General features: G+C 49.8%; 1 protein-coding gene across 2 annotated transcripts; it reads left to right on the forward strand.

The window, feature by feature from the left end:
- The first annotated feature begins 7888 nt into the window (after positions 1-7888).
- Positions 7889-10370, forward strand: LOC144482896 (uncharacterized). 2 transcript variants are annotated; one of them, XM_078201732.1, is made up of 2 exons: positions 7889-7991; positions 8724-10370. In XM_078201732.1, exon 2 carries the CDS (start codon positions 8825-8827, stop codon positions 10085-10087), a length of 1263 nt encoding a protein of 420 aa, XP_078057858.1. In that variant the 5' UTR covers positions 7889-7991; positions 8724-8824; the 3' UTR covers positions 10088-10370. The 2 variants fall into 2 exon arrangements, with proteins under 2 accessions (XP_078057858.1, XP_078057859.1); XM_078201733.1 differs by having other exon boundaries at positions 7889-7943.
- The last annotated feature ends 5983 nt before the right edge of the window (positions 10371-16353 follow it).

Consider the following 16353-nt stretch of genomic DNA (forward strand, 5'->3'; position numbering starts at 1 on the left):
AGTCCCATTAGTCTACCCAGCACTGCCTCTCTGGTAACATTAATCGTATTAAGTGTTTCTCCTGCTGCCAACCCTCTATCGTTAATATTTGGCAAACTATTTGTGTCCTCCACCGTGAAGACCGACACAAAAAACGTATTTAAAGACTCAGCCATATCCTCATTTCCCACTATTAACTCCCCCCTCTCGTCCTCCAAGGGTCCAACATTCACTCTAGCCACTCTATTCCTTTTTATATATTTATAAAAACTTTTACTATCATTTTTTATATTAATTGCTAGCCTAGCTTCATAGTCTATCCTTCCTTTCTTTATCGCTTTCTTAGTCTCTCTTTGTTGTTTCTTAAATTTTTCCCAATCACTTGTTTCTCCACTATTTTTGGCCACTCTGTACGCAGCTGTTTTTATTTTAATACTCTCCTTTATTTCCTTCGTTATCATATTAACTTTATGAACAGGTTCTTGTTGAGGATTCTTGAATTAAGGAGAAAGATCACAGAAGGTGCTTTTAAAAAGGAACATTGCAGCTCTGAAAATCAGTGACATCTCCAGAATATTAAACTCCAACCACGGTGGCACAGTGGTTAGCACTGCTACCTCTTATTACCAGCGACCCGGGTTCGATTCCGCGCTTGGGTCATTGTGTGGAGTTTGCATGTTCTCCCCGTGCTTTGTAGATTTCTTCCAGGTGCCCCTGTTCCCTCCCACAGTCTGAAAGATGTGCTAGTTAGGTGCATTAACCCGAACAGGCACCGGAGTTTCGTGATTAGGGGCATTTCTCAGTAAGTTCATTGCAGTGTTAATGAAGCCTTGCTTGTGACTAATAATTTTTTTAAAAAAAACTTTAAAGTTATAGGGATGATAACATCAGCAGAAACAAACCAGATATTGTCAGACTATCAATCCAGGCTGTGATTAAAAGCAGAATCCAATCCTTGCAGTCTATTATGAATTTGCTGGTGTCTCAGCTTGTGAATGCTTTTCCACACAAGGAGCAGGGTGAAAGGCCTCTCCCCAGAGGAGTGCGTCGGTGAGTCAGAAGGTTGGATGACTGCTTGAAACTCTTTCCACAGGTACTGCAGCTGAATGGATTCTCCTGAGTGTGAGTGCGGTGGTGGGACTGGAGGGTGAATAACCGACCGAATCCCTTCCCACACACCGAGCAGGTGAATGGTCTCTCCCCGGTGTGAAGTTAGTTGCTGATGTCTCACCAGATCAAATGACTGGGAGAATTTCTTCCCACAAATGGAGCAGCTGAATGGTCTCTCCCCGGTGTGAGTGCGTTGGTGAGCAGTCAGGGTGGATGACTGTCCAAAACTCTTTCCACAGGAGGTGCAGCTGAATGGTTTCTCCTCAATGTGAATTTGCTTGTGTGTCCAAAGGCCAGATAAGACCATAAGACATAGGAGCGGAAGTAAGGCCATTCGGCCCATCGAGTCCACTCCACCATTCAATCATGGTTGATTTCAACTCCATTTACCCGCTCTCTCCCCATAGCCCTTAATTCCTCGAGAAATCAAGAATTTATCAATTTCTGTCTTGAAGACGCTCAACGTCTCGGCCTCCACAGCCCTCTGTGGCAATGAATTCCACAGACCCACCACTCTCTGGCTGAAGAAATTTCTCCTCATCTCTGTTCTAAAGTGACTCCCTTTTATTCTAAGGATGTGCCCCCGCGTCCTAGTCTCCCCTGTTAATGGAAACAACTTCCCTACGTCCATCCTATCTAAGCCGTTCATTATCTTGTAAGTTTCTATCAGATCTCCCCTCAACCTCCTAAACTCCAATGAATATAATCCCACGATCCTCAGACGTTCATCGTATGTCAGGCCTACCATTCCTGGGATCATCCGTGTGAATCTCCGCTGGACCCGCTCCAGTGCCAGTATGTCCTTCCTGAGGTGTGGGGCCCAAAATTGCTCACAGTACTCCAAATGGGGCCTAACCAGTGCTTTATAAAGCCTCAGAAGTACATCCCTGCTTTTGTATTCCAAGCCTCTTGAGATAAATGACAACATTACAGATGACCGAGTGAATCTCTCACTGCACACAGAGCAGGTGAATGGCTTCTTCCCAGTGTGAATCCGCTGGTGTGTAGCGAGGCTGGATGTGCTGTTGAACCTCTTCCCACAGTGAGTGCAACTGAAGGGCCTCTCCTCAGTGTGAATTCTCTGGTGTAACATCAGGTAGGTTGTCTTGGTAAATCCCTTCCCACACACACAACAGAGGAATGGTTTCTCCCCAGTGTGAATGTGTCGATGGATTTCCAGCTGGAATGAAGAGTTGAATCCTTTACCACAGGCCCCACATTTCCAAAGTTTCTCCATGGTGCCAGTGTCCTTGTGTCTCTCTAGGTTAGAGGATCAGTTGAAGTCTCGTCCACACATAGAACAGGAGATGCAGCTGAATGGCCTCTCCCCAGTGTGAACTCGCTGATGACTCACTAGACTGGATGACTGAGTGAATCCCTGTCCACAGACTGAACAGGTGAAAGGCTTCTCCCCAGTGTGAAGTCGAGGCTGTGTGAAGACCTGAACCTCTTTCCACAGGACGTGCAGCTGAACGGCTTCTCCTCAGAATGAATTCGCTGGTGTGTCACCAGGTTGGAGGACTTTGTGAATCCCTTCCCACACATGGAGCAGGTGAATGGCCTCTCCCCAGTGTGAACTCACTGATGTTGACTGAGATCGGATGAAGACCTGAAACTTTTTCCACTGTGAGTGCAGCTGAACAACTACTCCTCAGTGTGAATGCGCTGGTGTAGCATGAGGCCGGTTGGCTGAGTAAATCCCTTTCCACACACGGAACAGGTGAATGGCCGCTCGCCAGTGTGAATGCGTCGGTGATTGTCCAACAGGGATGGGTAATTGAATCCTTTCCCACAATCCTCACATTTCCAAGGTTTCTCCATGGTGCCGGTGTCCTTGTGTCTCTCCAGGTTGGATGATTAGTTGAAGCCTTGTCCACACACAGAAAACGTGTATGGTTTCTCCTCGCTGTGAATGCTGCAATGTTTTATTAGGCTGTGCAACTGATTGAAGCTCTTTCTGCAGTCCGTTCACTGGAACACTCTCGGGGGTGTGTGTGTGTGTCGGTGCTTTTCCAGTCACACTGAAGTTTAAAATCTTTCCCTCAGACGGAACAAACGAACAATTCTCATTTAATCCTCAAAGGTGATGATATTCAGGTCCTGGTGAACCAGCTGACTGTCAGATGAAATTTGGCATGAATTTTGGTTTCCCATCTGTAATCCTCTTAATATTCTGTAAAAGGAGTTCACAAATGTCATCACTGACAGTCCATTTTGAACAGACAATTCCAGTTTCTCCTGAACATTTTTTCCTCTCTCGTTCCCCCAAATCTGTGAATCTCGTCCCACACACTCTCCCTCCTCCCCGGGCTGAAATCCAAAGTAAGAGTTTTAACAACACCAGGAAATTTCCACTCCATCTTACGAAGGAGCAGCGCTCCGAAAGCTAATGGCATTTGCCACCAAATAAACCTGTTGGATTTTAACGTGGTGTTGTTAAAACTCTTACTGTGTTTACCCCAGTCCAACGCCGGCATCTCCACATCCTGAAATCCAAACCCATCTCCCCATTTCTTTCCTCCACTCCCAGTTTTCTCCCTCCCTCTCCTCTGTTTGGGTTCAGTTCTCCAGCTCCTGTCTGCAGACTGACAATAAAACCAATGGGTCTTATTGGGGGTGTTGGGGCCTCCAGCGGGTGTTTGTGAATCCTCCCCGCCCACCTCACAATGCCCCGGGGTGATTGACGGCAGGTCCGGACCAATAAAACATGGAGCGGTTGGTCCTCCAACCAATCGGAGGGGGGGGGGGGAGGGGGCGGGGTGGCGGCGGGAGGCCCGAGGCTTTCTCAGTGCGCATGCTCCGGGATGCACAGGATCCCGATGGAGGGAATCTGGGCCTGTTCTGGGGAAAAGCCCGAGCTGATTTCCCCGGTTCACAACCCGCTCCCGAGCTTTGTATTCGGGGCTTGGGGCCTGACATCCACTGGCCGGCTCCATCCCCCCCTCATTCCCCACCTGCCGGCTCCATCCCCCCTTCATTCCCCACCCGCCGGCTCCATCCCCCCCTCATTCCCCACCCGCCGGCTCCGTCCCCCCCTCATTCCCCACCCGCCGGCTCCGTCCCTCCCTCATTCCCCACCCGCCGGCTCCGTCCCCCCCTCATTCCCCACCCGCCGGCTCCGTCCCTCCCTCATTCCCCACCCGCCGGCTCCATCCCCCCCTCATTCCCCACCCGCCGGCTCCATCCCCCCCCTCATTCCCCACCCGCCGGCTCCATCCCCTCCCTCATTCCCCACCCGCCGGCTCCATCCCCCCCTCATTCCCCACCCGCCGGCTCCATCCCCCTTCATTCCCCACCCGCCGGCTCCATCCCTCCCTCATCCCCCACCCGCCGGCTCCATCCCTCCCTCATTCCCCACCCGCTGGCTCCATCCCCCCCATTCCCCACCTGCCGGCTCCATCCCCCCCTCATTCCCCACCCGCCGGCTCCATCCCCCCCTCATTCCCCACCCGCCGGCTCCATCCCCCCCTCATTCCCCACCCGCCGGCTCCATCCCCCCCTCATTCCCCACTCACCGGCTCCATCCCCCCCTCATTCCCCACCCGCCGGCTCCATCCCCCCCTCTTCCCCCACCGCCGGCTCCATCCCCCCCTCTTCCCCCACCGCCGGCTCCATCCCCCCCTCTTCCCCCACCGCCGGCTCCATCCCACCCTCATTCCCCACCCACCGGATCCATCCAAAGAACAAAGAACAATACAGCACAGGAACAGGCCCTTTGGCCCCCCAAGCCCATGCCGCTCCCTGGTCCAAACTAGACCATTCTTTTGTATCCCTCCATTCCCACCCACCGGCTCCGTCCCTCCCTCATTCCCCACCCGCCGGCTCCATCCCCCCCTCATTCCCCACCCGCCGGTTTCTGATGCGATGAGAATTTCCACCGCCTCAATCCTGAGCTCCCAGCAGCACTGCGCATGCTCCACATCACAATGCCCGGGCAGTGATTGACGGTAACTCTGGACCAATAGGATGAGGGGGCGGAGCTGGAGGACCGAGCGGGAGCAGCTGGTCCTCCGAACAGTGGTTACCGCTGCTGCCTCATGGCGCCAGGGACCCGGGTTCAATTCTGGCCTCGGCTGTGGAGTTTGCATGTTCTCCCCGAATTTAACGTGGGTTTCCTCCGGTTTCCTCCCACAGCTCAAACATGTACGGATTTCATGGATTGACCATGATGAATATGTGGGGTTGCGGAGATAGGACAGAGGAAACGGCCTGGGTGAATGCTGGTTCGGCGAGTCGGTGCAGACCAGATGGGCTGAAGGGCCTCTTTCTCCACTGTCGGGATTCTATGGTTCAATCGGAGTGAATGAGGGAAATATCGGAGCCCAGATTGGCGGAGACTCTGCATCATTTTGAAAGCTGCTTTCTTTCAAACTCCACGAGAAAAATGGACCTTTTTGTTTGTGGCTTTAAGCAGATGATGGGAAAGGAAGGGATCTGGGAAGTAGCAGACACTTTATGTTGCTTTGGGAGAGTGGGACCTGTGTAGATGTCATGTTTCACACAACACACAGTCAGCTTGTGGTTTCAGCCTGAAGACAAATCTCCTAATTGTATAATTGAAATCAGTCAATGGAATTTTCAGGAAATTGTCTGCTTGGAGAGGAAGATTTATGTTACAGTAAATGAAAAGCAGAACAGACTGACACCTAAACACAGAGATCCACAAACACTCTCTCCCTCTGTCTCACATAGAAGCATCCTTTCCTCACATACAGATACAGGCACATGCGCGCAGCTATATTCCTCAATACTCACACACGCTCACGTATACACCAACTCCCACACATAAACACACAGGGGATACTTCATGTCCTTTTGGGCAGACAACACCTGCCAACCTGACTAATTTTGGAGTTAAAGTGTTCATGTAAGGGCCAAAAATTGCAAGGGAATCAAGGAAAAAATGATGCTCCAAAGATGATGTTGTTTTGACCATTCAATTCCACCTCTTTATTTGAACCTTAAATCTATACTGAACCACGCTTGGTACAGATACAACAGCAAAACATTAACATTGAGTGATCATTGCCACCTATGCAGTGTATAGACTGAGGTGATCAATCATATATTTGCTGTCAGGCATGGAAATGTTTGTCTGAAAAATGTAATGCCAGTGTGGTGGAAATCTGAGAAGTGATACATATCTCGATATATTTGGATACATGTTTGGATTTTGTTCTCTGGAAATTGGGGAGTATTTGTGCAGAATTGTCCCTCATGAAATTAAATGAGTGTGGTAGAGTCCATGATGAGATGGACATGCAGAAGAGCAGAAGAAATGGACTTGAAGTCAAATGATCATTTCTCACAACTACAAGATTTATTGCAGTGATTAGTCAAGGCTCCTCCAATTGCACTTTCCAATCTTGTGAACTCTGAACCTAAAAGATCATGGGCAGCAGGTGTGTATGAACTCCACCGCCTTCATGTTCCCCTCCAAATTGCACACCATCCTGACTTGGAATTATATTGCTATTATATTGCATTGCATCATTGTCACTGCATTGAAATCGTGGATCACCTCCCAAAGAGAAGTGGGGTGTGTACTGACACCATATGGACTGCAGCTGATCAAGAAGTTGGCTCACCACCATTTTGGAGTGTGGCTTTTGCCAGCCACACCCACATATCATGAAGTAAAAATCCATGTGTGCTAATCTTAACACCTTGTGAAGTAAACCTCAAAATTTCAAAATACCCCACTCATTGAGGGAAATATGCAAAGCTAATGTGTAAAAAGTAGCTGCATCTTGCTTGTTTCTGTACAGGATTTAGATATTACTATTTCCACAGCCTTCAGTAAAATCAATGGCATAAAATCAATTTCCGAAATAATTGAGATTCTAAGGGCAGCACAGTGGTTAGCACTACTGCCTCACAGCGCCAGTGACCCAGGTTTGATTCCTGGCTTGGGGCACTGTCTTTGCAGAATATGCCTGTTCTGCCAGTGTCTGTGTGTGTTTTCCTTCTTGGTGCTCTGGTTTCCTGCCACAGTCCAAAGACGTGCTGGTTGGGTGCATTGGCCATGCTAAATTCTCCCTCAGCGTACCTGAACAGATGCTGGAGTGTGGCGATGAGGGGATTTTCACAGGAATTTCATTGCAGTGTTAATGTAAGCCCAGTTGTGACACTAATAAATAAAATAAATTGTGTTATGAGCCCCATTTGGAGATAGTATGCAATATATAATTTAATTCTGGGATAATTGCAGTCACTAACTTTCCTCTTGTAATTTTGGCAGATCATAGATGCTAAATCCTGTCACACTAATGGCCTAGTTATTGAAGGAAATTCTGAGACAGGCTACAAGGAGACAGAGCATAATGTTGTTGTGGCACTGTGATCCAATATTCCCCTCGCATTGACCATAGCTGCTCCAATGTGTTAGAACATTGCACTTTATCTAACAGTCACCGTTCACATTGTACATCTTCATAATTAATTGCAGTATTCCTGATATTCATGTGCTACTGAGATACCAGTGAATTCACATATGACTGTAGGAGAGGGTTTCTGTTCTTATTTCTACCTTCAGGTGACTTTCGATTTCTGAACAATTCCAATTTCCTTCTCTGAATTGAGATAATGGTCTGTGCAATCAGGTCTCTATATGATATGTATCCTAGTTTTATTATTGGCCCTTCAGCCCCAGCTTGCACGCGATAACAACAAAGAAATCACGACAAACCATTTGTTCTATTCAATGGCAGGGCGTTTACCCAGCGTCCCAAGCGACGAGGAATGCCTCCGATCCAGGCAATCACGACCGCGCAGGCGCAGTAGTGACCGTGTTCTGAGCATGCGCAGAGGGAGTGTTGTGGAGTTGAAGTTGTTGTTTCTTGTCTCCGTGGCGGGTAAGGAAGCGGCGTGTCTGAGGGAGCGATGGGCGCAAAGGGAGGGCGGTAAGGTTTCATGAACACTTCGTGAATTCAAACCTCAAACACGAAGGTCCTGGGCCAGTCCCGGGTTTGTCCAGAGCCATTCGACTTCTGCAGAGACAAGCATGGATAAACGGCCGCCATCTTTCCTGGGGCGATGCGCAGTAATGCGCATGCGCGGTGCTCCCTGTCAGCAGGAGGAGAGAATGTTGTGATTTTCACAGAATCCCAACAGCGCAGAAAGAGGCCATTCGGCCCATCGAGTCTGCACCGACCACAATCCCACCCAGGCCCCATCCCCTTAACCCCATGCAGTTACCCTAGCTAGTCCCCCTGACACGAAGGGGCAATTTAACATGGTCAATCCACCTAACCTGTGGGAGGAAACAGGAGCACCCGGAGGAAACCCATACAGATGTCTAGGAGGAAAATGTACAAACTCCACGCTGACAGTGACCCACGCCGGGAATCGAATCCATGTCCCTGCTGCTGTGAGGCAGCAGTGCCACCGTGCCACTCCCTCATTTAAAGGTCAGTGTTTTGTGCAGACCCAGACTGAGTGGCAGGTTCCTTTCCCTGAAGGACATTAATGTACCGGTTGCGTTTTTACAAAAATCCAGCAGCTTTCATGGTCACTTTTTCCTTCATGCTGTCCCCATAAATTACCAGATTTATTCAGCTCAATTTCACAACCTGCCTTTGTGTTTTTGTGGTTATCTCTCACTCCCTTGTTTCTGTTTTAAATCAATTTCACAGGTTTTAGGAGGACTTGCAGTCAGGAAATTCAAACCATACATCACACCCGGATCTGACAGTCGCACAACTTATCACAACGTGAATATCATCGGATTTTGAACATGGAAGGAAAAAGCACCATTCACAGTGGAGAGAAACCGTACGTGTGTTCTGTGTGTGGACGAGGCTTCAACCAATCATCTGACCTGTTGAGACACAAGCGCAGTCACACCAGGAAGAAACCGTGGAAATGTGAGGATTGTGGGAAGGGATTCAGATCCCCATCTCACCTTGAAAAGCATTGCCGCTGTCACACTGGGGAGAAGCCATTCACCTGCTCTGACTGTGGGAAGGGATTCACTCAGTCAACCAACTTGCTGAGACACCAGCGAGTTCACAGTGGGGAGAGGCCAATGACCTCCTCTGAGTGTGCAAAGAAACGCCAACGAGTTCACACCGGGGAGAAGCCATTCATCTGCTCCGAGTGTGGGAAGAGATTCTCAAGGTCATCTAACCTGCTGATGCACCAGCGAGTTCACACTGAAGAGAAACCTTTTAAATGCTCAGACTGTGGGAAGTGCTATAAAAGTTCTGGGGAACTTTTGTCCCATCAACGTGTTCACACTGATGCGAGACCATTCAGGTGCTCTGACTGTGGGAGTGGGTTCAAGACATCCTCTGCCCTAACTAAACACCAGCGCACTCACACTAATGTGAGACCTTTCAGATGCTCTCAGTGTGGCACTGCATTCAGGCAATTGAGTAACCTGTCTGTACACCAGCGCACTCACACTGGGGAGAGGCCATTCACCTGCTCTCAGTGTGGGAAGGGATTCGCTCATTCATGTACTCTGCAGAGACACCAGCGAGTTCACACTCACGAGAAACCTTACATCTGCTCCAAGTGTGGAAGACGATTCACTCAGTTATCGACCCTGCTGAAACACCAGCAAGTTCACACGACTGAGAGACCATTTAAATGTCCAGACTGTGGGAAGAGCTATAAAAGTTCTGGGGAACTGATGCGCCATCAACGTGTTCACACTGATGAGAGACCGTTCAGGTGTTCTCACTGTGAGACTGGGTTCAAGACATCATCTGCCCTCACTTCACACCAGCGCACTCACACTGAGGAGCGACCGTTTAAATGCCCAGACTGTGGGAAATGCTATAAAAGTTCAGGAGAACTGGTACGTCATCAACGTGTTCACACTGGGGAGAGACCGTTCAGGTGCTCTGACTGTGGGACTAGGTTCAGAGAATTATCTCATCTCACTGTGCACCGGCGCACTCACACTGGGGAGAGGCCATTCACCTGCTCTGTCTGTGGGAAGGGATTTGCTTCTTCATCCAATCTGCTGACACACCAGCGAGTTCATAAATGACGACCGTGATTGGATTTTGCCATTATTTACATCCAGAAATGAAGCATGTTGATTGGGCTCTGTTTCTGCTGATGTTCATAAACTCCATCTCAGCTGAGTTAATATTCCAGATAAATGTTAAATCAATCAGATTTGTGTTGAATCTTTTTAATATCTCGAACATAGATCAATTCCTACTGAAGGTCTCTCCCTCACCCTTGTCTCCTCCATCCTCACCTCCAGCAACAAGCGAGGAGTTCATGGAGCTTCTTTGTCATTAAGCTTGAGACAATCTGATCAGCTGTTTCTGCTGCTTCGCTCCCTTCCACAAGCCCACCGGGACAAACTGTCTTTACCATGGTCAATCCACCCGACCTACTCATCTTTGGACTGTGGGAAACCGGAGCACCCGAAGGAAACCCACGCAAACATGGGAGAATGGACAAATTCGACAAAGACAGTCCCCTGAGGTCGGAATTGAACCCGGGTCGCCGGTGCTGTGAGGCAGCAGTGCTAACCACTGTGCCACCGTGCTGCCTACCTCATCTACTGACACCTCAATGAGTTCATGTGTCTTCAGGAGCTGCATTCTGCAGTTATTGCTGCTGTTAATCACATTCAAGACAAAATGTGTGGGATATTCCTGAGGTGTGTAAGAAAAGCATCCCAACCACTCTCTTCCATGGTTCAGAGCTCCTCAACACGGGCGGCACTGTGGCACAGTGGTTGGAATGCTGCCTCACAGCGCCAGGAACCCGGGTTCAATTTCCAGCTTGGGTCACTGTCTGTGTGGAGTTTGCACATTTTCCCCGTGTCTACGTGGGTTTCCTCCGGGTGCTCCGGTTTCCTCCCACAGTCCAAAGATGTGAGGGTTAGGTGAATTGGCCATGATAAAATTCCCCTTAGTGTCGGGGCACTAGCTAAGATAAATTCATGGCGTTATGGGGATAGGGCCTGGGTGGGATTGTGGTTAGTGCAGATTCGATGGACCGAATGGCTTTCTGCATTGTAGGATTCTAAGACACGGAACAAAGATTCCTTTACAACTGTGTTTCGAGTTGGGAAGAACAGCGGTGAATGCTGGCAGTGTGCTGTTAAATCAAAGATTGGTTTAAATCTGGGATCTGTTCCTGAAACAGCAGGTTTAAATTTCCAGACTGAAAATGACTGGTCAACATTTTGTGAAGATTATTTTTAATTCATTGCTTGTGGTCTATCCCTAACTGCCCTTGGACTGAGTGGCTTGCTTGCTGGACCATTCCAGAGTCAACCACATCGTGTGGACCTGGAGTCACATGAAAGACTTACAGATGCTGCCAGACCTGCTGAGATTTTCCAGCATCCTCTGGCCTTATTCTGGAGTCGTATAAATTACTTCCCTAAAGGGCATCAGTGAATATCGCTGAACCAAATGGGTTTGAACAGCAATGGTTTCATGGTCATCGCTAGACCTTTAATTACAGATTTTTATTGACTTCAGATTTCACCATTTGCTGTGGTGTGATTGGAAGCTGGCTCCCCAGAGCATTACCCTCGGACTCTGGGTTACTAGCCCAGTGACAATACCACCACACCATCAGATTGAGAGCATTTGTGTGACAGTCCTGAGTCTACAACTTTCAGACCGGTGTTAATATGTTTAAAATAAACTGTTTTAAAATAAATCAATTCAAGTCTACATTACATACTCGTTGAAGGAATTCACAGGAGCCTGGGACAATTATACAACAGACATGAGGAGCTGCAGTGTGTTTGCAGGAATGCCCTGTTTTATTGATGTGTGTGTGTTCTGACACCAGGATAACTAAAAATACACAAACCTGGAACATCCCCTGACTCCATTCCCAACAGTTACTCTGGGATTACTCCTTCTGTTCAGTGAGTTCAGGGGAATGCTCACAGAGGGAATGGAGCAGGGAGAGAGGATCCCTGGGGTGATGTTCAGTGAGTTCAGGGGGATGGAGTCAGAGGGAATGGAGCAGGGAGGGAGGATCTCTGGGGTGATGCTCAGTGAGTTCAGGAGGATGGAGTCAGAGGGAATGGGGTAGGGAGGGAGGATCCCTGGGGTGATGCTCAGTGAGTTCAGGGGGATGGAGTCAGAGGGAATGGAGCAGGGAGGGAGGATCCCTGGGGTGATGCTCAGTGAGTTCAGGGGGATGGAGTCAGAGGGAATGGAGCAGGGAGGAAGGATCCCTGGGGTGATGCTCAGTGAGTTCAGGGGGATGGAGTCAGAGGGAATGGAGCAGGGAGGGAGGATCCCTGGGGGGATGGAGTCAGGGGGATGGAGCAGGGAGAGAGGGTCCCTGGGATGATGTTCAGGGGGATGGAGCAGGGGGGAAGGATCCCTGGGGTGATGCTCAGTGAGTTCAGGGGGATGGAGTCAGAGGGAATGGAGCAGGGAGGGAGGATCCCTGGGGTGATGCTCTGAGTTCAGGGGGATGGAGTCAGAGGGAATGGAGCAGGGAGAGAGGATCCCTGGGGTGATGTTCAGTGAGTTCAGGGGGATGGAGTCAGAGGGAATGGAGCAGGGAGGGAGGATCCCTGGGGTGAAGGTTCAGGGGGATGGAGCAGGGGGGAAGGATCCCTGGGGTGATGCTCAGTGAGTTCAGGGGGATGGAGTCAGAGGGAATGGAGCAGGGGGGAAGGATCCCTGGGGTGATGCTCAGTGAGTTCAGGGGGATGGAGTCAGAGGGAATGGAGCAGGGAGAGAGGGTCCATGGGGTGATGCTCAGTGAGTTCAAGGGGATGGAGTCAGAGGGATTGGAGCAGGGGGGAAGGATCCCTGGGGTGATGCTCAGTGAGTTCAGGGGGATGGAGTCAGAGGGAATGGAGCAGGGAGAGAGGATCCATGGGGTGATGCTCAGTGAGTTCAGGGGGATGGAGTCAGAGGGAATGGAGCAGGGGGGAAGGATCCCTGGGGTGATGCTCAGTGAGTTCAGGGGGATGGAGTCAGAGGGAATGGAGCAGGGAGAGAGGGTCCATGGGGTGATGTTCAGTGAGTTCAGGGGGATGGAGTCAGAGGGAATGGAGCAGGGAGAGAGGGTCCATGGGGTGATGTTCAGTGAGTTCAGGGGGATGGAGTCAGAGGGAATGGAGCAGGGAGACAGGAGCCCTGGGGTGATGCTCAGTGAGTTCAGGGGGATGGAGTCAGAGGGAATGGAGCAGGGAGGGAGGATCCCTGGGGTGATGCTCAGTGAGTTCAGGGGGATGGAGTCAGAGGGAATGGAGCAGGGAGGGAGGATCCCTGGGGTGATGCTCTGAGTTCAGGGGGATGGAGTCAGAGGGAATGGAGCAGGGGGACAGGAGCCCTGGGGGGATGCTCAGTGAGTTCAGGGGGATGGAGTCAGAGGGAATGGAGCAGGGAGAGAGGATCCCTGGGGTGATGCTCAGTGAGTTCAGGGGGATGGAGTCAGAGGGAATGGAGCAGGGAGAGAGGATCCCTGGGGTGATGCTCAGTGAGTTCAGGGGGATGGAGTCAGAGGGAATGGAGCAGGGAGAGAGGGTCCCTGGGGTGATGCTCAGTGAGTTCAGGGGGATGGAGTCAGAGGGAATGGAGCAGGGAGAGAGGATCCCTGGGGTGATGCTCAGTGAGTTCAGGGGGATGGAGTCAGAGGGAATGGAGCAGGGAGAGAGGATCCCTGGGGTGATGCTCAGTGAGTTCAGGGGGATGGAGTCAGAGGGAATGGAGCAGGGAGGGAGGATCCCTGGGGTGATGCTCTGAGTTCAGGGGGATGGAGTCAGAGGGAATGGAGCAGGGGGACAGGAGCCCTGGGGGGATGCTCAGTGAGTTCAGGGGGATGGAGTCAGAGGGAATGGAGCCTATTGGGAACAATGAGTAATTGTAAAAGGAGTCAGAGTGTGAATTGGTACAAAGAGTAAAGCTTGAAGCAGAGAGTCAGTGTGTGTTCACCAGAAAGTGGAGCGTGCGCATGTCTAACAGACAGGGGGGAGAGAGGATGAATGAGGATGAAGAAGGCTACATTGCCAGCTTTGACAAAGGGTCATCTGGACTCGAAACGTCAGCTCTTTTCTCCCCTCACAGATGCTGCCAGACCTGCTGAGATTTATTTTCTAGCATTTTCTCTTTTGGTTTCAGATTCCAGCATCTGCAATAATTTGCTTTTATGTATGAAGAGAGCTGAGAGAGGTGTTAAAAGTGTCCATGAAGTGATCAGAATATGTGAATGGCAGAACAGTGGTACAGATGTTTAAGGCAGTTGTCCTGAATGTGGGTGGGTGGGGGGAGGGGGAGTGGTTAGGGGGTGGACAAGGCAGAAACAGTTGCCCTGAATGGGGGGTGGGGGTGGACAAGGCAGAAAGCAAGAATGGAGAACTGGAAACATGGAAGTGAGAAAGAAGGATGATAAAATGGATGAATAAGACAAAAAGAAGAATCAGAATTAAATGAAATAAATGGAAATGGAGTGTAGGTGAAGGGGAGAGTTCACGCTGTGAATGTTGAATTCAATGTTCAGTCCTGTAAATGTTCAGGCTGTAAAGTGTCCAATTGGAAGATGAGGTGCTGTTCCACCAGTTTGCATCGGGGTTCACTAGAACATTGCAAGGACCGACATGTGGACAGGAGAGTAGGGTGGTGTGTTGAACTGACAGGAAGGTCTGGGTTTTGCTTGTGGATGGTGTTCAGCAAAACAGACAACCAGTCTGCATTTGGTCTCTCCAGTGTGGAGTCGACCACATTGGGAGCAGCGAATGCAATAGACCAGATTGAAGGAGATGTCTGTGAAACGCTGCATCACCTGAAATGGTGTTTGGGACCTGGGACAGTGAGCAGGGAGGAGGTAAAAGGGTAGGTGTTGCACCTTCAACGATTGCATGGGAAGATGGGAAGGCTCCATGGACAGGGGGTGAGATGGTGGGTGTAATGGAGGAATGGACCAGGGTGTCCCAGAGAGAACGGTCCTTGTGAGTTCTTGCTGAGGAGGGTGGAGGTGGCGGGGGGGGGGGGGGGGGGGGGGGAGAAGGGGAAGGTGTGATGAGTAGTGGCATCATGCTGGAGTTGGCAGAAATGGCAGAGGATGATCCTTTGAATGCGGAGGCTGGTGGGGTGAAAAGTGAGGACACAGGGAAGCCTATTCTGGTTCTGGGAGGGAGAGGAGGGGGTGACAGCAGTGGCCTGGGGAATGGGTTGGTCATGGTCAAGTGTCCTGTCAACCACAGTAGGTGAAAAACCACAATTGGCAAAAGAAAGACATGGGCAACACTATTTTGGAAAATGGCATTATCAGGACAGATGTGGCGGAGGTGAAGGAACTGAGAGAATGAGATGGAGTCCTTTCAGGATATGGGGTGTGAAGAACTGTAGTCAAGGTAGTTGTAGGTGTCGGTGTGCTTGTAATAGATACCAGTGATATTATCACCAGAAATTGACACAGTAAAGAGTCTCAGAACACCAGGTTAAAGTCCAACAGGTTTATTTGGTATCACGAGCTTTCGGGGCACTGCTCCTTCATCAGGTGAGTCACTCAGACCTTAACCTGGTGTTGTGAGACTTCTTACTGTACCTACGCCAGTCCAACGCCGGCATCTCCACATCATGACTACCAGAAATGGAGTCAGAAATGTCAAGGAGGGGGAAGAGAAGTCTCAGAGATGGACCATGTGAAGGTCCATCTCTGACAATTCACGAGCATGAACTCTCCCCTTCACCTTCACCCATTTCACCAATTTCCATTTATTTTAAAAGCAAAATATTGTTGATGCTGTAATCTGAAACAAAAACAGAAAATGCTGGAAAATCTCAGCAGATCTGACAGCCCTGTGGGGAGAGAATAGAGCCAATGTTTCAAGTCGAGATGACCCTTCGTCAGAGCTCTGTCACATCTGAAGTGACATGGGCTCTTAGTCTCGCCATGAAAACCAGCAGCAACACAGCAAAGCTGAACATTGCAGACAGGTCGATTGTAGGCCTGGCGCTGTTGGCAGTTTTTGTAATGTTGTGATTATCCCATTTGCCTAACACACGAAGGTTCAAAACCGGGCAGAAACATTAATGAAACTTTACCCGTTAGGGTGAGGGAAGTCTGCATGATTTCAGTTATTTGCTGAACATTATCCAAATCTCGATGTTACAGACATTGACCAGTATTTTACAGCATCGCTCTCGCGAGGCTCATAAAATCCCACCCGAGGCCAACGGTAAAATTCCAGCTATTATCTTTGCTCTGATCTCAGTACAAATGCTTTCAGGAAAATCAGGAATGCGATATTTTAAAACGCAACAAGGAAATAAATGTTTGCATTTTGACACCGTGCACATATTAGCAATT

The sequence above is a fragment of the Mustelus asterias genome, unplaced genomic scaffold (assembly GCF_964213995.1).
Source record: "Mustelus asterias unplaced genomic scaffold, sMusAst1.hap1.1 HAP1_SCAFFOLD_43, whole genome shotgun sequence".
Taxonomy (NCBI): domain Eukaryota; kingdom Metazoa; phylum Chordata; class Chondrichthyes; order Carcharhiniformes; family Triakidae; genus Mustelus; species Mustelus asterias.